Source organism: Oratosquilla oratoria, chromosome 41 (assembly GCF_046742065.1).
Source record: "Oratosquilla oratoria isolate Oo_2021 chromosome 41, ASM4674206v1, whole genome shotgun sequence".
Lineage (NCBI taxonomy): Eukaryota > Metazoa > Arthropoda > Malacostraca > Stomatopoda > Squillidae > Oratosquilla > Oratosquilla oratoria.
Window position 1 is genome coordinate 28,870,134 of NC_134817.1, and position 23,188 is coordinate 28,893,321.

The 23,188-nt window shown below is 39.8% G+C and overlaps 2 protein-coding genes across 9 annotated transcripts in view; one reads left to right on the forward strand and one right to left on the reverse strand.

The window, feature by feature from the left end:
- The window catches only part of LOC143021091 (uncharacterized), a 66,362-nt gene that overhangs the window by 31,652 nt on the left and 11,522 nt on the right, over positions 1 to 23,188 (forward strand). For all 3 annotated transcript variants that reach the window (XM_076178367.1, XM_076178365.1, XM_076178366.1), the window contains exon 3: positions 20,491 to 20,904. In XM_076178367.1, coding sequence (XP_076034482.1) covers positions 20,491 to 20,904 — 414 coding nt within the window. The remainder of the gene's footprint in view (positions 1 to 20,490; positions 20,905 to 23,188) is intronic.
- Positions 5,499 to 23,146, reverse strand: LOC143021094 (uncharacterized). 6 transcript variants are annotated; one of them, XM_076178373.1, is made up of 6 exons: positions 19,011 to 19,293; positions 18,720 to 18,847; positions 13,254 to 13,666; positions 11,126 to 11,500; positions 8,201 to 8,631; positions 5,499 to 8,004 (listed from the first exon to the last, which is right to left on the reverse strand). In XM_076178373.1, the coding sequence occupies exon 6, from the start codon at positions 7,985 to 7,987 to the stop codon at positions 7,322 to 7,324; it is 666 nt and encodes a 221-aa protein (XP_076034488.1). In that variant the 5' UTR covers positions 7,988 to 8,004; positions 8,201 to 8,631; positions 11,126 to 11,500; positions 13,254 to 13,666; positions 18,720 to 18,847; positions 19,011 to 19,293; the 3' UTR covers positions 5,499 to 7,321. The 6 variants fall into 6 exon arrangements, with proteins under 6 accessions (XP_076034488.1, XP_076034485.1, XP_076034486.1 ...); XM_076178370.1 differs by having other exon boundaries at positions 13,211 to 13,666; XM_076178371.1 differs by having other exon boundaries at positions 13,208 to 13,666.

A 23,188-nucleotide genomic window follows, 5' to 3' on the forward strand; every position in this document is an offset into this window, starting at 1 on the left:
TGGTTAAGAAAAATGTTAATATAAAAACGTATTGAGAGTTTCCCTAAATATTTGTCTGAAACTCAAAGTTCACAATTGGTGGATAATCCTAACTATTATTGACGAATGTGAAACTTAGACATTAACGTAGAAGAAGACGGAACTACAGAATACACAGAGGTCAACAGAAAAAATCGCTGAAGGACAGGAAGAGGGCAGTTTAGATAGGAGAGCAGACTGGAATGAAGTTCGCTATGGAGGCGTGGGAGTGGAAGTGCAACTGAGTAGACGCTGTTAGGTGAGACTTGTAGAAGGGGTTAGACAATAGGTTAAGAAACGAGATAGAGAAGCTTGCAGGAGTGACATGGCAGATATTTGTGCAGTCGTGTGTGTGGTTGGGAGAGGCCTTTGTTCAGCAGTGGACTCCATAACGATTGATTGGAATTCTATGAAATATGTGTATGTCAGTGTTATTTATTTACTATCCCATACTTTGCCACCAAATGGTCTGGCTACCAGAACAATCTGTTCCAGGTATGGCCTGCCTCTTTATCGGCGATATCAGCGATGTAATTCTACTTGTGGCCGTAGTTTTAAAGTTGTCACAAGTTTAGTGAAATGTACAAGTAACTTTGCACAAAAAAGGTAAAGGATAAACATGGGTCACATATTAAGCGGATACTTCTTATATAATCAGTATGGAACGAGACCCTAAGCGCTATACAGTGTAATACTACCCTTGCTTCTCAGAGAGGAAAAATTAAAAATATAAATCGGGGGGGGGGGAAGGCATCCATTGTTTATTTCGTATTGGGGCCCGATTACAATACGCGTCAAATTGCTGGCAACTCACTCTGGCGGACCTCGCAACACACTGTCCTTCCAGGCTGGGAAAACAGTGTGTTGCGAGTACCGCCGGAGTTCCACACGATTTGACGCAGCAATCCCAGCAGTGGCAAATATGGCTCATCTCTACTGGCGTCGTGAAGACTTTATTCGTCGAATAGAGTTGTAAAAGGATGTGTGCCTGTGGCAAATGAACCATCACCTGTAGAAAGCTGTGACAGCATTGATGAGGTGAGTAGTGCGCATCACTCACGTACGGCGGTATGTGTCACCGTTTGAAAACAGGAAGGTTGAAATGCGCGCGCTTTTCACTCCCGCTCCAGGCCACCCGACTCAAAAGACGCGTGGTGTGACGTGGCCTTTATTTTCACGCGCGCGTCACGGCCCGCCGGTAGACTCGACACCCTTACGCGACTCAGTCATCATCTGCGCGCCAAGAGTGAAGGGACGTAATTATTTTTTGTGTCCTTCAACATGTCCCAAACTAACTATCAACTCCATTGGTATCGTGATGATGTTCTCTTTCTAATTGAGCAATATAGAAACAATCCGGGTCTCTGGCGATCCACATGCGAAGCATACAAAGACAGAAAAGCAAAAGACCGAACTCTTGAGCAAATTGCAGGGAAACTTAAAAGAAGAATGCCGGGTGTGACAGTGCAAGATGTCAAAAGGAAACTTCATACTTTGAGATCTCAATTTACTAGAGAACTGAGGTTGCTGAAGAAACAGAGGGAAGGTGATGCAGGGGTAGAAGAAAACCATAGATTTAAATTGTGGTGTTTTTCTGACTTGCTTTTCTTGATTGATGAGATGGACATGAAAGACTCTATTTCATCATTGGATACCCAAACTGGAGAGGTAAGTCCAATGTTCTGTAATTACTTCGAATGTCCCATAATAAAAAATAAAATTATAATGATAAAATAATAATCATACCGAAGTTGTCCGCGATATTCTTAACTCAGCTACAATGACATTTAATTTAGGTTAAAACTAGGCGGCATTCCGCGTTTTCATCGACCGGGAACTCCCCCCCTCCTCCCCACAACCACAAACACGCACTTACATACGAGTCAATCTCTACCATTAGCCAGTATAAAAAAAGGAGGATCTGGATCGTCATAGGAGCGAGGGAAGTACAGTGGCATTTGGCTCCAGTTGCGAGAGGTATAGCAGCAACCAGGCCGGGCTCTTCTCTCGAGTCGGAGCTGAGCAAGCAAGGGGTGTATGTAGACGGGCCATTTGCGCAGACGCCAGACGTATGACAATGCCGTGGAGCTGAGAGTCCCAAGCCAAGGCCGCCTCACCACGCGCGGCTCGATACTCCCGTGCCTCACCATCAACGCGCTGCCGGTTACAGTCCCGCTACATGTATAGGAGGAGGAAAATTGAGGCCAAGTGGGGTTTTTCCTTCACATGATAGGAAGTCAGGATTATAATTCCGTCATCTCTGCTTCGTTGGAGTTTGAGCAGCAGACGTGCATGTTGGCTTTGTCGTTCAACTGCCTACGTACGACGACGCACAATACAAGTCTTATTGTGCAGGTCGGGTGGGATCGTGCTTCCCACGCCGCTTCCCGCGTTCGAATGCCATGGCTAGCGACGTCTACTTAACCCATTCCTGAGACATGAAGCGGTGTGAAGGCTTTAATTAACAATTTATTTTATTCATCCTTGCCCTGATGTCATTAAAGGCCACATTGACACTTTATATATATATTATCCTGACCGTAACTAGGCCATTTTATTCAGCTATGGTAGTGACGTGGTCAAAGATTTCAATGTCTGTTACGGGGTTATTTCAGTCAACTGTGTGGCCCTTTATCTATCAAAGGCGTTATATATTGCTATTCTGACCGCTATTAAGGCTTTTTTTATTTAGATGGTATTTTGTTACCCACACAGTGGAATCTCAAGTTGAAGGGATTATTCGGTTGTTTGAACGAACAAATATTGATTGTACTCGTGCATTTATGCATTGTAATACTCGTTAGGCTTAGCTTGTAGCCCTTTGGTCTGGTGAATGTATACAGATTTTATTATGGCTGGCGATAGACAAGACCACAAATAACAATTATAATATTTTTTAGTCATGATTTTTATATATAAATGCATTTTTATGTGCACGCATTATTTGATATTTTGTTCCTGTTGAATGAATACAATAAAATCGTATCCTGACGAAAAGGAACACGATCGAAACTCCGTCTTCTCCCGAGGTTGACCCCCCGAAGACGAACAGAATCGTAGCATTAGCAATTATAAAATATATTTAACTTGACATTATAAAGCGGTTGAAAAACAGTGAAACAACGACAGTTTTCTGCCACCCAGAACATATATATTGATAAATGCATAACCTTAGCTCATTATACTCCTTTTATGAAGTTCATACATGCATACGTACATTCATTTTAACACAATTCCAAGATGTTTCTTCAAGTTGGGTTGTGGACAGGCTTATCTAAAAGAACGTGTAGCATATTGTAACACCTGTCACACATATATCATACAAGACGTCGCACTTGGTCACGTATAACAGCCATCATGCCATGTCATACTGATCACAAAATGTCCATGACGTCACATATGGGTCACGTGTAACGTCCATGGCATCACAATTGGATCACGTATAACATCCATGACGTCACGTTTGGGCCACGTGTAATGTCCATGCCGTCACATTTGGGTAAGGTGTAACATCCATAATGTTACACTTGGATCACGTGTAACGTCCATGACATTAAACTTAGGTCATTCGTGACATCCACGAAAACATGCGCTTTGTGACCTTTATCAAGTTTTGCCAGTACGTGAAGAAAGTCCAGAGGCAGTAATCAGCTCTTCTTGCCGGATCACCACTAAGATTTGATACGGTTGTTGTTTGGGCTAAGGAGATATTAACGAACACGGCCGAAAACAAATGTTCCTGGACGGAAGTAATAAACGCCAATCTATTGCTCAACCTGACCTTGCTTTCCCTTATTGATACTGGTTGCAATTAGCTCCGCCATACAGTTCTATTGACTGCTGCGACACCACACTGTAATTGAACGATTTTTACTTCTGCACCTGATGGCACTTTGATTGCCGCCGGACTATTTCATTCATCTCAGTTGTACTCTTTCAGAAGGGATGGTATTGAACCGTAATCCCTCTATATGCTGATTGACTTCATTTCTCCTTTGAATCTGTGGCCAAGGCTAAAGGGATACGTTTGATTTCGATCAGTTCCATCCGTAGTCGGTAGTCTCGACGAAGAGGATAACTACACACACGTCATCTTCCCGTAAAATACAACGAGGTAAATACACATTCCGAAGCGTTCCTGTACAAAGAACGGAAGTTTAGCGTGGGTGTTGGGCGATGTTGCAATTCGGTATGAAAGTCAATAGTGTTGCAAGTGGTGAAGGGTAATGGTTGCAATAATACTGGAGGAAGTGGGGTTGGTGGGTCTGAAGTGGTAGTCTTTAGGACTGTCACTGCCTCACACACACATATCGTTCGTACCCCGTTATTAAAATAACCGTCGATTTTTAAGTATTTTTCCAGTGTTTTAAGTAGTTAGACGAAGAAGCAACAGTTAGCAACGGTCAAGGATTTAAATGTTGTGCATCTTTATAATCAGTCTTGTAGATCTCGAAGCTAGTTTCATGTAATTTTGATTTTGGTCTGATTTGATGTGGTGTTGGTTTCGGAGTTTTGGTTTGAGACCAAATCAAGACCACAATTGAAAACATCAGAGCGTAGGGAAAGGAGGAATGCATTAACATCCACGTAGAAAAATCATAGTCTGATGCACTGCACTTCACTCTGGACAGCGACGGTCTGATTTCCCTGCCAAGGGGGTGATGCATGAGCCGAGTCTTGTGGAAGACATACGCCGAGAAAGCTGTACGTTCAAAATCCCAGTCAATATCCCATTGTTCATAATCCCACACAGTTTATTCCAGTGTTGATAGTATGAATATACCCTATATTTATATTAAAATATGCTTTCATTTGATCAGTTTATTAATGAATATAGACCTGGATTAATTGCATTTGATCTAGAGGATTAGATCAAATAGAGGATTAAATAGATTTTTATTTCTGTTCAATTAACACGAAAAGCAGAAGTGTCATTAATAAAATAGATTTGTTGGGAGGTAAATCCGAGAAAGCACGCATGACGTAGCCTTTCTAGCAGTGATAAATTACGTTTTAACAGATAGTTTGCCGCTCTGTTCACCTCCGTGTATATACGTGGATGTAATTGCCGCACTCTTGGTACGTGACCTCAGCCCTCTCGATTGCAAAACATAACCGCATCTCTTTCTGTTTTTGTTTCATCATTTATTGCTGGTAACTCATGGAGTATAACTTCAGTGCTCGTTGGTGCATTTTCATGCACATTACACTTATTATTAATATTATTATTATTTTGATTAGAAGGTTCCATCGCCAGGTATAGAATGTGCTGTATAATGTACTGATTTATTCATATAAATTTAAGGCCTTTTAATGGGCATTTTTGAAATCACCTCCTAAAGATAGTATGTGTTGTAGTAATTCTGTGGATTGCTAAGTTATGACAATGATGATATAGTAGTGTCATTGTTCATGTTTTGGCTCCACTACTATATAGACCCCTGCGTTGAGAGTGAATGTCATTTCGGACATGTTACAATTATAACAATTCTGTTAGGTGATGACGACGGAAATCACGCCTATATATTGGGGTTAGCCCCGTAATTACCTTTCCATCCTGGTCTCTGCCAGTCAATTTTATTCAGCCGAGGGAAAACTGGTGGTAAAAAAAAATAAAGTCGGACAGAGCAGTGGCAGACTGAGTGCGAAACGATACGTGACGTTCGTCGCGTTCGTTCATTGCCGATTATGCAACTTTTTTTTTTTAGATATTAGGGCTGCGAAAAGATAACATTGGTATTTGAACCAATGTGACGATGGTATTGTATTTATTTAGTGGGATTGGATATGAAAGGAATTCCATGTAAAGATTAAGGAGTACAACATCCCATATTCTCATACATGGCATCTCTACCAGTCCCAGCCCGTGTGGCTGCTGTCCCTGCCTCACCGACGCGACGTCTCCACGCTAGTCACGTGTATACGTGAATCCTGCGCCAGTGGAAATAGCGCCCACATGGGAAATCATGCAACTTGAATTGTTTATACCCTATTCCTACAGCCTTGAGACTGACGTAATTAATTTCGTTTATTTTGATGCAACTGTTACACGGTTCGTCAGACTGACCACAGTAGTCGTGCTATAACCATGCTTCAGATTTCTTCTAGAGAAAGCCAGGGAGGATTATGGCGCCTTTCTGCCGGTCTCATGGGTGAGGGTGGCATATGTGAACCAAACTCCACGTGTACAGTCGTGATATTTCCCCCCCTGCCAGAGCCCGACCTTTTAAATAACAGTCAATAGGTACAATTAGGGTGGCCAGACGTCCTTTAGGCCGGACAGTCCTTTTGAGCACTTTATCCTCCATCCGGTGCAACCTCACGCCGGACGTGCATTTGTCCTCCTTTCTTGGGGTGTGACAAAAATAAATAGATAAATAAATAACCCTAGGTATACAATAATGCCGTACAATTGAATTGTGTGGGAGTACCCAGTCCAAGGTCAACGTCGGAACTCGGCAGCCGAAGTAGACATGAACTGCACAAGACCGATGTTGTGAACGTGTGGTTGCATGAGTCACATCTCATACATGGTGCACGGTAATAATGGCACAGGTAAAAATGGCACAAGTGAAAACCAGTTTTGAATCAAATATATTTTATTAATATATCACATAACCTTTTATTTACATTTATTATATTGGTAAAAAAGAAAATGTTTTACCTCCATTTTATAGGTTTATACGTTTAAATGTTATGTAAAACAATTATAGTAAAATGAAATATGATTAGACATGAGAACACCATTTTGATAACTAGAATCTTATGTTGTGACCAAGTCCACGTAACATTTGATCAAGGTTTTTCCTTCCTTCTGTGTAGTCTTTGCATGAATTCTTTAGTCTTTGTTGTAGATCGACATATACTCTGTTTTCTTCCTGGGTGGTTCACCAACTGAGTTTCTTACTATCACTGCACTCACAACAGCTTCTTCATTCTTAATTGTTCTTATAAGTTTCCAGACAGATGGGTGCTGATACTACAAGATGATAAAACTTGTTGTTCCAGCCTTCACATAGGTTGTTGGTTCTTGGACAGTCATTCATGGTAGTTTGATGTACGTTCCAAAGTTCAGGAGGAAATCTTGCTGGAATACGCCGAAGGTTTACTGCTGGAATGCCTGACTGGAAGTTCCGTCTTCTTCTCTGAACATATGTACCAGAAACAAGTTTGGTCGAAGTATTCTAGCAGGGGAGCTGCTTCATCAGGACATCTAGCCTTTAGTAACTGCATTCCCGCTGGAACATCTTCAACTGGTATAAATGCCAATGAGTCGATCTGTCCACAGAAATGACAAAAGTTTTCACTCTTTGTAGTGGTTGGTGAGGCCAAGGTCCTGTGTTTTTCTCCAGGTACTGTGAGTCAGGTGGTAGAAACAACCTTGTGTGCGTGTTTCCGGTCCAAAAACATTGCTGATAGCTTGGATGATCGCCTGCTCGAAGTCAACAATTATGACTATTGGGTCTGGGTAGAGCTCAATCTCGTGGCAGTGATCCATGATTGCATGTAGCAGGGTTTCATATGTATCTTGTGTTTTAGTCTGCAGACAAGCAAAAACAGCAGAAACTGCAATATTACCAATTGGGACGCGTATTACATAAAGCTGTAGAAATCCTAGTGGAGCCATTGCATAATTGCCATCCATCAGCCATGTATCAGCAGAAGCAAGTAACCGCAGGGATTCATCAGAACCAAACGCAATGATGCGGTTGCCAGTGTCTGGTCCATTGTCGAAGAACAAAAATGGTTTTGGCTCGGGAGCTGCAGTAGTTGTCCATTCTCCAGTAAGTTTCAGATCCTCGAGTCGTTCTGGTACTTGTGGATAGCGTTTTGATCTTTGGTTACGCAATGTTCTCTTTATGATGTCCTCACTTGGAAGTAACGCCTTTCCTTCAGCCGATAAGTTATCCAGGTTATTGCTGTAAATCTGGCTAGGTCTATCTTCTGTTTCTGCTGCTTTTCTCTTCATGTTGATGCATTTTGTGGCTGAAATAGATGCAGAATCAGGAGCGTGGTTGTGGTCATTAGCTGGTACAGGATCAGTCATATCAAGGCTGGTGGTCATGGTGCCTTTACAAAAAGATGTTCTCCTAACACATCTCCATCTGATAGTAGTTGATCTTACAATCTGTTTCGTATACATGTATCCTTGGAAGCAAATCTCTTTTCCTTTGTTACTCACTATGACTTCCAGGATGGGGTTGTTGAAGAGCCACTTAGATCAATGGTGTGTAGGGAACCAGGATATTTATTTTGTTAAGGAACCACTGGGAGAGCTTGAAGGTTCCAAAATTTATCATGCTGTCCCAATGAATTTCCCAAAGTACATCAAGCTGAAAGAAATCTTGCTTGTTACAGGTATATATATTATTTATTTTATTATTTTACGAAAAAAATATTCAAAAACATTTTCTAAACACTTTGCCATTTAAAAAAAAATCACTTGTGCAATTTTTACCTATTTTTTCACTTGTGCCATTTTTACCTGTGCCGTTTTTACCGTGCCATTTTTACCTGTGCCATTATTACCTAAATTCCTCATACATTGGGCTGCAGTCCTGATGTGGCTACGGTGCAGTGTGGTTTGGCAATTAATTTATGAGGTTAAGGAGTCTGAAAATGCCCAAAAGAAAGAGGGCAGAAATACAAAAAGAAATAAACCTCCAGGCAATCAATGTGAGGATACAACTAGGTTTTGTGTTGTAACTTGGTAAGAAATACAGGTATTTGTTTTTTGTCGGTTTTATTAGAAGTGAAAAATATGATTCAATTTAAGTTTTTATTATATATATATATATATATATATATATATATATATATATATATATATATATATATATATATATATATATATATTACTGTATATTATAATCATCGATATGCAGTGTCCTCCTTTTTGGAAATTTGGAAATGGCCACCCTAGGTACAATACCTAACACAACCGCCGGGTCAGAAACAACCATGATTGTTAATTGTACCTTGGTGCATTTCATTGCCTGTCTTGAGTAGCGTAGTAGTAGGCAGAGAACACTTCAACCACAAAGAACCCAAATGGGAGGGACATAATGTTTTTTTGGATGGGTGTAGGGTAGATTGCTTTGACTCGGACTCCACTCCTACAGTGGTAAGGCCTTTTGGTTTCGCCAATATATGTATGTATTAATTTGGTGGATAATATTTTTTGTTTTGCAACTTGAGGTTTGTTTTATAGTTATTGAATACCGAAAGCCACAAAAAACCTGGAAAATTATAACGATATATTTTTTCTTAATTACTTCATGCTTAAATTTAGTGCACTGTTTGGCAACATGGACGAAAGTAACCAAAGTATAAGGACATTGACTATATAGAAAATGTGGAGACTGATGTGGAAGCAGGGATGGACGTACAGTGAAAGCCCTCTTATCCGGCATTTAAGTATCCGGCATATTTTTTTCTGAACATTAAAATCTATGAAAAATTATATGAAATTAATATAAAACGATAAAATTTCCGCGCGAGGCTTTAATTGTTCCTGCCGTCACCAGAGCGCACCACTGTCTGGGTCAGTTTCGCGCCACCCGCCACAGCCCACTGCCCACGCTGTTCAGTCTCACATGTGCCACGTTTGTGTTTGTCTCCGCTCAGTTCAGCTACATTCTTCCTCAAGTGTTCCCCTGTAAACTTTCATCATGCCCAAAGTTGATAAACGGAAACGTGTTGTGCTTACACTTAGGCAGAAGGTGGACATTTGCAAACGTTTAGAGAAAGGGGAAAACAGAAAAATACTCATGGACGAATTCGGCATAGGCTCATCAACCATCTACGATATTAAGGCCCAATCGAAGAAGTTACGTGAGTTTATGAAGGGGACAGATACCCCAAAAGCTGCTGAAAACCGTCACACTTTACAATATCAGCGTGGGGACATGATTGACAAAGTGTTGTACGAGTGGTTTTGCCTGAAAAGATCCGAAGGAGTATCAATAACAGGCCCCATGCTGCAAGAAAAAGGACGCGATCTAGCAAAGAAGATGGGTGAAGCGGAAACATGCCAGTTCTCAGATGGTTGGCTACACCGATTCAAGACTCGGCATGGAATAAGGAAGTTTCAGAAAAGTACAGAGGAGGTTGGTGTCTAGTGATGAGTATGTTGGCGAGTGAGGTGGTGACGCCGCAATCATGTGATGCTTTGTTTATGTTACGGTATGTGATACTATATGTTAACTGACATTAATAGTGAGTAAAGGGGTGATTGTAGACATATTTCTGTACCCCTTCACTTACTTTAGCAACCCCTTCAAGTATCCGGCATTCCTTTGGTCCCAGTGATGCCGGATAAGAGAGCTTTTATTAAATTTGTAGGCGGGTTATTCCATCCCCCATCAGCTGGTAGTTACGCGTTACATTACCGAGTTAATCAAGTGTATCCATTATATGAAATTTCTGCATAATATAGTGACTCAAAGGACTCAATGTCCTTTGTAACTATAAAGTATATATTCACTGCCTCCCCCCAAAAAAAAGAAAAGAAAAAAAAAGTGACTAGTATCGTACGGGCTATAGACCTCATTAAGGGGTCTATGGTACGGGCCGTAATTTTGGTAGATTTCTTTGAAAGGGAACTTTGTATCTTTTTTTGTACCAGGTGTCAACACGATTCACTGTAGGGCTTGTGAATTAAAGAACATATGAGAAATGATGGCCCTGTTCCCATGTAGGTGACTTGTGCTTACATTTGGGCCATAGATGTACTCAACATGAGTAGAAAGCTCTGTATATAAACCTGGCCTGCCACATGCCATATTAGTTTCACTGAGCTGAACTTTGTCAACTGAGATTGAGGTCATCACGTCCAAACGATGTGGTCAGAAGATCGTTATTGATGGCTTCATGTACACCAAGAAGCATGTTGCCAAATCAGTGGATGAGATCGTTTGGCGGTGTGTCAAGCGGTCATCCTCCCTCAAGTGCCCTTCTACCCTGAAGACCACCAAAAGTCTAGCTGAGCCTACAGCTCCTTTGACGCATAAACTCTGACACTGTAGGATGCGAAGTGGAGACGGCTCGCCAGGCTATGAAGAGGAAGGCTTCCAGCACCAACGACTGCCCCCAACCAGATACTCACCTTCACCGTTGCAGCACTGTCGGAGGAGGCCAAGGCAGGTATGCCTAGGTCCGACACCAGCAAGAGGGTCCTACGTCGCACCCGAGCTGCACACCGGCCTAAGCCCGTCTTCCCGAGCTGGGAGTATGGGATAAAAAAAAAGTTTTATTCAATATATCAGTTGTTTTTTAATTTTTTTTTACCCATGACCTGCGTGGCCCTAACATCCGGGAGTGTTGGCCTTGCATGGCACAAAAGTCGTATATGTGTGGCCCAAACATCCGAGGGGTGTTGGTTCATGGCCCAAAAGTCCTATCTGTGTGGCCCAAACATCCGGAGGTCTTGGCCCATGGCCCAAACGTCTGTTGACCACACCATAGGGGTACGGCCATTTCCCTGCCAGAGAAAAAAATAAGCATTTATCAACTCATTACTCATTGAAATTTTAACTTATTTAACCGCAGTTGACAGCTACAGGCCTACTACACGATACGGTCAATTCTGTGCAGGGCAAAATTTTCACGTTTAGATATTGGAATTGTATCACTCACTAGTTAGAATAAGCAAGAGCATTGAAAAATACATTAAAACTATTTGACGTTGAATGAGGTGTGATGAACAATTCCGTCCTTTGTCCGTGTAAGACGCAAGTGTATTGGAATATGTATTGTCAGGCTAAATTCAGTAACGGGCAGTAGCGAAAATGGAAACATCTTGCCACCCGATACAGAAAATGGTTGAGGCGGTTTATATCCATTTCGTCTACTCCAAAATTCCCATATCGTCTACTACCATTTTGGCTAAGTTTCCCAAATCGTCTACTTTTGTCTACTTCAAATTTAGAACAAACACCAAAATGCCAATAATTCTGAAAGTCTGTGAAAAAAAACATGAAATTTCTTATACAAATATTATAACAGCTATTTATTTCATATACTGTCTTCATGATAGAGAAATGAACTAAAATAAATACAATATTTTAGGGTTTAACGGCCTTGCATAACAATGATGATTAAGTCGGTGGTGTGTAATTTTGGTTTGTTATTTAGGGAATTTGTTGAGCTTATTTGTTTGTTGGGGAATAGAAAATATTTTAGTTATATATTTAGTTTTGTATTATTTTATGTATTTATTTATTTGTTGTTGTTGAGAAATTTAGATAATTTGTTAATTTGAGTTAGGAAATTATAGATTAGTTTTGTTGCAATATTATTTTGTAGTGCTTGGCTTAGTGTGGTTGAGGCTGTATGAATTGGTGAGTGCAGTGCAATGTGTTGTGAATTTGGGGCAGTGAAAGATGACAAGAGGCGTGTCATGTTGGTAGCAGAGGTGCGGTGTGTGTACTGTATGTGTGTTTTAAGGCGGTATGTTATTATTACTTCTTTATGCCTGTTTATGTTTACGTATTTTATTTATTTGATTCTTTAGGTTGATTTTTTTTATAATGTTGGGCAGTATTATTTTGTAAATAATCCTGTCATAGTTGGGTTGATATGAGTGTTGCTATGAATTTGATATGGTAAATTTTTGCTTTTACTGTATTTGAGGGAAGTAAATTTGATTGTTATTTAAGCCTTGTTTAGCCAATTTGTCATCTATTTCATTACCTTTGATACCCACATGTGCAGTATCCATGCTATTTTTATTTGCTATTTTTTATTTGTTTGGATATATTTGGTACGGGATAAGATTCGATACATTAATTCTCGAAAGTAGGCCTTCCATAACAGCTATTTATTTCATGTGTTATTAATCTCTTCATGATAGTGAACTGACTTGAATTAGAGTTTAAGACAGGTGTGAAATCATTGGCCGTTAAAGACTGTCAAGAAGTGTGAAAGCTCTGACTCAACTCACTTAGAGGTGTTAAAGTAATCATATTTAGATGTCTCAGTGCATCAAAGAGTTTCAAATTTTGGCATCGGGTGTGAAACTCCTCAGTCACACCTGACACAGGGTGTTGAATAATCAGATCAGTATCACATAAAGGGTGTTGATTAATAGTCTTCAAAGTGAGGAGACTTTCACACCTCTACAAGAATCACTCTTTCACTGTCAGTCTACGATATCACTTCATTCAACCATGGAGTTCACTAGGCTTACTACCCAGCGAGGAGCTTCTCAACTGCTGTAAGAAGGGCACTGGTACCAAGTCAACAGGAAGGGCAAGGAGGGTCGCATCTTCTGCAGGTACCACAACAGGAACTGTCCAGGTCGCCTCTCTACCCAGGGAGATACAGTCCACAGCAGTAAGCTAAACAATCACCCAGAAGATCGAGCTGACGTTGTTATCCAGAAAGTCAAGTCCCAGCTCAGGCAGGATGCCCAGGAGAAGACTCAACCCATCCCAGCCCTCTTCAATGATGCATCTTTTGGAGATGTCACAACAGGGACTGTCCAGGTCGCCTTACTACCCAGGGAGAGACAGTCCACAGCAGTAATCCACACAATCACCCAGGTCGAGCTGACGTCGACGTTCAGAAAGTCAAATTCAGCTCAGGCAGGATGCCCAGAAGACTACCCATTCCAACACTCTTCAATGATGCCATTGCCCAGCTGTCACTGCAAAATCAGGTATTATAGCCAAAACTATGAAAAAAGTGGAAAAGTATGTGCAAAACACAGTAGAAGAAAGTAGCCGATTTTGGAATATATGTCAGAAACTGAGTAGACGATATGACTAGTAGATGAAATGGGAAGTTACCGCTGAGACATACTACCCATTCTCTGGCTAGTGTCACTAATGAAATAATAATAGTAATAATAATAAATTTATTTGGCAAATAATCAATGTACATGAAGTGCAGATAACGACAAGAACACATTGTTCGAAATGATAATAGCAAATTGACGAGGATAACACAAAAAAGCATGTACGCTTATTTCCACTGTAGTCCCCATTAGATTGTTATTCTACGCAAAGTTACACATACAACATACGTAGGGGTGGGGACCAGAGATGAGTAATACCAGTCAGTACACATATGGCACATAAACATTGTTATAGTTTTGCTAATATTACTAAAATGTTCGTAACACATAGGATATTGAGACAAAAAATTTAGCACCATCACAATAAGAAACATTGCATTAAGCAAAGGAACAACAAAATAATGTTAAATGGTAACAAAACAGTATGAGTGAGGACCATATCAGAGTAGTACCATTAATGATGCACTACATTATTCTAGCCTGGCGGTTGTCAGAAGGAAAAGTGCCACTCAGTAGGGAAGGGAGTTAAAGACCAGCATAATTTGTGTGTTAACTGTGCACTGCTTTACGTCAGAAAGAGAGTTCTATCCAGACATGGGTCTTCAGCAGTGCGGACACACGCATAGCTTATAAAGTTGTGTGCGTGCACGCATATTTGTTCAGGATTATTTGATTGAATATATTCTCTATATTCACATATCGAATGCAAACCAGGCTAATTGCGAAAATATAACATTTTAGGGTGGTGATAGTTGACTCTTACAACTGCCTTAAATTTTACCTATACAATATTGTAACGAGCATCATGAAACACAGAAGTATAACGACAGCAAAATATGAAGGCGGGAAATGAGGAATTATTATTATTGGAGAGGGGTACACAAAGCTTCCGAGCACGTGAACGGAAAACTAGATGCGCAGTAGACGCAGTGGTGCCATTTATTTATTTATTTATTTTTTATAGCCAAAGTTACATCGGAGTATTAAGTGACGTTGGCTGTTGTTGTTGTAGTTGCCGGGGATGGGTGAGAGTTGTTGAATTTGCAATGAACACCAAGAATTCGTACAACTCTGAAGAGTAGATTTGGCAACACTGTGCATGACAAAGGGAGCCCGGTTGGAGAAGCTTGGGAGGTGGCCGTGCATCCTGCCTTGAGGCAGGCCTTCACAAGCTGTTTCATGTGGAAACTTGAAAGTGCGCGAACAAAACTGTTAGCATCACGCGTTTCATTTCAAACTTCCCATTATAGTTAGTCGTAGAATTAATTCAGATTTGGAACTCCCAGGTGCAGAATGATGAGGCCGAAACGAGACCTTGGCCACACAGGGGTACCAACTATCTCTCTCTCTCTCTCTCTCTCTCTCTCTCTCTCTCTCTCTCTCTCTCTCTCTCTCTCTCTATATATATATATATATATATATATATATATATATATATATATAAATATATATATATATATGTGTGTGTGTGTGTCTCACCTTGGTATGACCGATCTATGATTATGACCGATCTATGAGTAATGCTGTGGCTGTCTCTCTCTCTCTCTGTGTGTATTCACTTGGTCTTTGGATCACGTGTTGGACTCGTGATCGACAGCTATTTCCCTCCTGGAAGAGAGCTCAGAGCTCGTAGGTCCGATCTATGGGTAATGCTATGACCTTGCACACACACACACCCCCAACTCCGTGTGTGTGTGTGCGCGCGCGTGTCCGTGCGTGCGTTCCCATCATTGATTCTCCATTCTCCTATGTGCAGTTCTTAGCTTTGTTTCCATCGCCTTCGTCACTTTCCAAGTCCACCTGTAGATTGCTTGCAGAATGCATTGATCGTAAAATTTACGTTTCAAACATAAAGGTAGAGAGCCTCTCAGGATTTTATTATACTTATCAAGCACTTCCCAACCAATTGCAATATGTCTTTTTATTTCATTATTATGAACTTTTGTCACTTTCATCATCTGGCCAAAATAATTATATTTTTCAACTTCTTCAAGACCCTCATCATCGATTATAATCTCTTTACTTAAGTTTCGTGTTGAACATTACTTTGGTTTTGGTCTTATTTATTTTAAGCCTGCTTTGAGACTTTCCTTGATCAGATCACTCAACATATTTTGCAAGTCTTCTGCTATTTCTGAAATAAGAATAATGTCATCCGCAAACCTTAGGTGATTCAAATATTCGCCATTAATCTTTAAACCTTTCTCTTCCCAACTCAACCTTCTGAAAATCACTTACAAGTAAGCTATAAATAATTTGGGTGAAAATGTATCGCCTTGCTCTACCCCTTTCTCGATCTTGATCTCGATCTTTTCTGTATCTTTATGTAGTTGAATTATAGCGGTACCTTTCACATAAGTTTTTTCTAAAACCCTTATGATTTCGTTTGTACCCTGATTGCGTAGCGAGTTTAGTATTGCTATTTGTTCTACCAAATCAGCATTCTCGTAATCTATAAAAGCTAAACAGAGAGGTATATTGTATTCTGTCGTTTTCTCGATTAGTTGGTTCATCGCCTGCAAATGGTCTTGAGTCGAGTATCCGCTCCTAAAGTCTGCTTGTTCTCTCGGTTGGTTTCCATCTAAAACTTGACTTGGAGAATACTTTATATAAATTTGATAGCAAGCTAATCGGTCGGTAGTTACTAAGGTCTTTCTGGTGTCTTTTTTATGAAGTAAAATCACTATAGCATTGCACCACAATTCAGGAACGCTTTTCTGACGTAAGCATTGGGTGTACAACTGAGTTAACCTAATATAAACTTGTTTCCCTGCGTCTTTCAAGAGATCTATCGATATACAACTCTTCCCCAGTTGCTTTTCCAAGTTTAATATTTTTAGAGCAAATTCTATTTATTCCTTTGTAATCACAGGTATACTACAAACGTCTACAGATGAATTTACTGACTGAACTACGGTCTGCGACGAGAAAACCTCTTGGTAAAATTCTTCTATTCTTTTTACCATTCTGTACCTGCATTTAATTATTTCTCCATTACCGAAAGAGAGCAAGTTGGGTGAGAGAGCTGACTAGAGTGAACGATATTGTGGAGGCGGTAAAAGAGAGGAAGTGGAATTGGGCCATTAAGTTAGTGCGAGCGACTGATTAGCGATGGAGCAAGCGTTGCTGAGTGGACGCCGCGAGATGGGAAGCGTGGAAGAGGGATACCAGACAGAAGGTGGAGAGACGAAATTTAAAAGTTTGCAGGAGTGAAGTGGCAGAGCTTGGCGCGGTCGTGTGAATCATGGAATGCTATGAAGGCCTTTGTTCAGCAGTGGACTCAGGATGGCTGATTTGATTGATGTGTGTGTGTGTGTGTCACTTTATATATATGTATGTATATTATATATATGTATATATATATATATGTATGTATATTATATATATATATGTATAATATATATGTATGTATATTATATATATGTATATATACAGTATATGTGTATATATATATGTATATATATGTATATATACATATATGTATATATATATGTATATACATATGTATATATATATATATATATGTACATATATATATGTGTATATATATGTATATATATATATATACATGTATATATATATATGTATATATATATATATATATATATACATGTATATATATACATATATATATATGTACATATATATATATAATATATAATGTATGTATATATATATATATACATACACATATATATATTTATATATATACATATATATATACATATATATATATATAGCTTCACCCTCTCCTCTCCCTCCTCCTCCTCCTCCTCCTCCCCCACCCCCTCCACACACCCCCTCTCCTCATCAGGTCTCTGAACCATTTAAAAGGGCAGAGGTCACGGGTAATCCGCTAATCTCCTCACACCTGCATAGGAGAAGGTCGCCCCGGGTTTAATATGTAGCCATCCTTTTCATCTAAGGCAAGAAGTAGTTTTTAATATTATTATCATTATTATTATTAATAATATTATCTTTAGTGTTATTATTCATTCAAATTTAAAATGTAAATGCAATTGTAAGATTTGATATAAATTGTAAATGTGTAATAATCAATGTAATTCAGACTAGTATCATAAATATCTATTATATCTTTAAAACAGAAATACCAGAAGATGTCTTATTAGAGACGAAACGTTGTGCAATAAAATGGAGAAGTATAATGAATTGGTCTATGCCCACCCTATCCAAGGGAAGAATATAATTAGAAAAATAGAAAATACAAGAAAGAAATTCAACAACTTCCAGAATGCTGTCGTATTCAATCAAACATGTTTAAAAGAGAACCTGCTCCCAAAATACACAAATATATATATATATATATATATATATATATATATATATATATATATAATACACATATACGGGAAAGCATTTATAGAGTGGCTGAGTGACAGCATACACCCACCCTCTCCCACCACCTATCCCTCCCTCCCCCTTTCCTTCTCTCCCCCTACCCGAATCTCATATATATATATATATATATATATAATGTACAACACGGAATGGATCCCAGTGACTAAAGATACATTTTTATCAACCACAATTCACTTTAAATCTAAGCCATCATCATCGGAAGAACCGTGGAGGGAACATGTAGAAATTGAAATGTGGTCACGTGGTGGCCGTGGGTTCGAGTCCTCGGGCATACCACGTTTAAATTTCTGCATGTTGCCTCCCCGGTTCTTCGGATGTTGATGGCTTAGAATAAAAGTGCATTGTGATTGATGAACATGTATCTCTAGTCACTGGGACCCATTCAGTGTTGTGCAAATACTTTCCCGCGTTCGTGTACTTACCAATTGTACTATCATAGTGGAGATGGGTTGAACGCAAACTTTCGTGCATGTGTATGTAACTCGAGCATACAAATATATAAGAAAAGTTGCGCTCAACTTACATCTCTTGATGGTGTAATGGCCTAAGTCACTACATCACTGGTCACGTGCTGGTCGTGGGTTCGAGTCCTCGGGCATACCACGTTTCAATTTCTGCATGTTGCCTCCACGGTTCTTCCGGTGCTGATGGCTTAGAATTAAAGTGCATGGTGGTTGATATATATATATATATATGTATGTATACATACATTGAAATCCTTATAACTCGGCACTGTATAAGTCGACGTTCAATATAACTCGGCAAGGCACCGAAATATTGATTTAAAAATAAGTTCGTATTAAAAAAAACATACCGCGCTCGCATTTTCTTTAAGCGTGTATGCACACTCGGGCTTCGTGGTCTCTCTCCAGTTCTATGTGATTCATCTCTATATGCTGCCGAGTTATCCCCACATCTCGTTGGTTACACGCGGCCAGGCCCGCGCAATCCCTGTTGAACGTACGTCACTCCCCTAGCACGATTCGTAGTAACCCACGTGCACTATTACCTCGCATTTGTACCCAACCTATATTTTATTTTGTTTTATCTATTTGTTATTTTTTATGTTGTGATTACACCGTACTTCAGTTATGTCAGCTTTAAAATCGAAGAGCATCTCTGGCAGGAAGGGGATGAGACTGAAGAGCCTGAGTCTGCAGAAGTAAAGTGCTGGCTAGGATAGATACGGGTGCATCCATGCGCTCTGCTTGTGCTGAGTTTGATATCAAGTCCAGCACCTTCTATGCCATTAAGAAAAATAGGGACAATATTCGTACCGAAGTTCAAAGGAGGATCTAAGCTCTTCAAAAAACAAGTAAGAAGAGAATAAAGCCAGTCAAACACGTTGCATTGGAGAAAGCAGTTTTTGGGTGGTACAAAGAGAAGCGAGCAGCTGGAGTTGCTGTAAGAGGTGCAGATGTACAAAATGGTGCTGTAAGGTTAGCCTAACATCTGAAAGTCACTGACTTCAAAACCAGTGCTGGATGGCTGTTTACCCTTCGAAGTCGACACCGTCTTACTAATCGGCAATTGATGGGAGAGAATGTTAGTTTTGTTTTAAGCTTTTACAGCTGCTCTGTAGGACAGTGTTTTAAAAATACTGAATTTGTGCAAATGGGGAGGAGGTGAATGAGGGATTTGTATAACTCGGAAAATTGAATAATTCGGCAAGGCTGGAGCCCCATCTATCTCCCTCATCTGTGTGTGTATGTATATGTGTCCAATGGAATTGAGTATTCTAATGCGTTGTAAGATAAACTATAGATATCGCGTGCACACACACACACACACACACACACACACACACACAGTGACCCCCCCCCCCCCGCCGCTTATCCGCAACTCCCCATTCGCGATACCGCATAATCTCGACTTCATCGAACCAAACATCTGCGCACTCGCGGTTCTTCCGCCTACCCGCGATGCCTACACATATCGGTGCTAGTACTTGAAACCTTACAGTTTTCCTAATTTAAAAATTAAAAGATATTATTATCTAATTTATAAATACATATTAATAAAAACGAACAATAGATACAGTATATAGATTAATATTAGATTTAAATATAAACAATAGAAATGTGGCGTAGTGTGCTAGTATGTCAACATTAATGTTTTTAGCTACGCTATTGGCTAGCGAGTCGTTAGTAGCCAATTGGGGCACTAGATTAGTTTAACGTTTGCATTGATTGGCTACTGTACTGTCATCGCATTCCTGCCACTTACCCGCGTGCCTATGCTACGAGTGTTTGCTTTGTATACGTGTGTGAAGTTTGTGATTTTTTGCTTCACAGTTTGCTAAAACTACGTCTGTAGTACGGGACAGGAACATCATAAAAATGGAATCTACTCTTAGTTTGTGGATAACATACTGCCGCAAGAAAAATGTCCCCTTGGACAGCAATATCATTCGGGAGAAGGCCAGGAAGTTGTACAACGATTTAACAGGAGTTAATGAAGAACCCCAACCAGGAACGTCGACGTCAACGCCAACGGAGGATTTTCAAGCCAGCAAGGACTGGTTCGACAGTTTCCAGAAAAGATTAAATCTCAAGAGTGTCCCGTTGCATGGCGATTCCGCATCCGCCGACTACGCAGAAACTACTGCTTATCCCGAAGAGCTGTTCCAGCTAATGGAGAAGGTCTTTAACGTGAATGAAACTGGCCAGAACATTATGAAGGGGGAAGCCAAAATGCCTGGCTGTAAGGTGAGTTGAAAGTTCTAACACATTTGTGAGATAAACTATAAGTCCGTACACAGATACATGATACACACACACACACACACACACACACACACACACACACACACACACACACACACACACAGTGGCACCTCGCTTAACGAGTACCTCGTTTAACGAGCACCTCGCTTAACGAGCACCTCGCATAACGAGGTATTCGTATAATGAATATTATATATATATATATATATATATATATATATATATATATATTATAAGGGATAAAAGGACTTCACGAGCAGTGTTTCGCATAACGAGTCACGAGGAGACAACATTAGGGCCTTTGTACACGTAACTCACTCCAGCCCAGGGTTGGTATTTGCAACTTATTGTATTTAACAGAATTTTGAAATACAATAGATCTTTAGATATTGAAATGATTCGAATAATGTTATTATTTTTTATGTTTGCCATTAATTCAGGAATGTTTGGTAATACAAATAATAACACCATTTTAACAAACGTAAGAAAATTCACTACGGAGAACAATCGTAATAGCTCTGGCAAGTGGCAATCCTGCTCCCACCTGCTTTTCGGTCGTCAGTCTGCGTTTAGCACTCGTTGTGTTCGCATCTTTGTGTCGCTTGTAATCATTCATTTTTCTAAACGTGTTTTCAGAAGCATTTGTGAATTTCTTTTAGTGCAAAATTTAACCCTTGCAAGAATGGCCCCCAAGAGAAAACTGCAAGAAGATAACAATAAAAGAAGAAAAATGAAAATCACCGTAGAAGTGAAACGTGAAATCATTGAAAAGCGAGAACGAGGGGTGAGCGTGACTGACTTAGCACGTACATACAATCGGTCTTCATCAACGATTTGTACTATCCTTAAGGACAAGGACAGGATTAAGACGATACATGCTTCAAAAGGAGTGACAAGAATATCACCGCAACGGCTATGTATTCTCAACGATGTTGAAAGGTTGCTTCTCAAGTGGATAAATGATAAGCAAATGCAAGGCGACTCTATTAACGAGAACATCATTTGTGAGAAGGCGAAAAATATTTTCGCTGACCTTATTAAGAAAAATCCAGGAGCATCAACGAACGAAGAAGAAGCATTCAAAGCAAGCCGTGGGTGGTTCGAGAAATTTAAAAGAAGAACCGGCATCCGCACCGTTGTGAAGCACGGTGAAATAGTCCCCTCCTCCTCCCCACCGTCTCGGCCACCCTCGCGCGACGAGCTACCTCCATTTTCCGTAAGCTACAACCGTATTTATTTCTTTATATTTTACTTTACGCATTAAATAGATAAACATTCTTTCTTCAGGTTCATTTCTATTAGTGACATTTTTATTTCACACGTTGATTTAAAAAACGCCTTTAGATATTACGTATTACATTTTTATTTATTTCATTGATTGCTATGGTGTTTTTTTTTCGCATAACGGGTGTTTCATATTACAAGATTCGGGAACGAATTTAGCTCGTTAAGCGAGGTTCCACATCAATTATATATATGTATATATATATATACATACACACACACACACACACACACACACACACACACACACACACACATACATACAGTAAACCCGTGATATTTGGAGGGAACACTTGGTCGTTATAGGCGAATTTTTTATATAAGTGAAGGTGTTATTTTATCGAACTTTCTTCACATATTGAACTTTGGGTCGGTTTATTAGATGGAAGTTTGGTATTGTCCAACCTTCTCGAACTGTAGTGTACATTACGGTAATTTTGAAAAAGTATGATGAAATTTTTTTTAATAACACAAAAAATCTTCTTTAGGTAGGCAGGTTGAATTACAAAAAAAAAAAAAAAAAAAATGGAAGCTGGTATCTCAATACATGTATGAACGACTTCAATGGCAAATTTAGATTGATGACCTTAAGCAGATAAGTGATCTGTACAGATTTGTGTCCGAAGGGTTGGAATGCTCCTCACGTACGAAAAGTAATGAAAAACCCTCTATATAACGAACATCAGTTTATCGAATTTTGGATATAACGTAACGATTGAGGTTTTCGAACACTCGTTTTATTATACGATTTAACTTTAAAAATTAACACTTGCCTTATTTTACGTACATGCGAGGTCGTGAAATACGTGAGAGTTGGCTGACGCTCGTTAGATGGGTGCAGCACACCCGGTCTGCTTGTTGCGTGACTCCACCTCGGCCAAAACCAGTCTGCAGCAGGGTTCCCGCGTTTTCTATACTGCCGTATAGAATGGGAGTGTTGCCATACCGGGGCATACATTTTTCTCGGGCGTGTGTAGACTTT

Bases quoted from the DNA above. Each gene is read 5' to 3' on its own strand.
- LOC143021094 (XM_076178375.1), bottom strand. From the start codon at position 7,987: ATGAAGAGAAAAGCAGCAGAAACAGAAGATAGACCTAGCCAGATTTAC.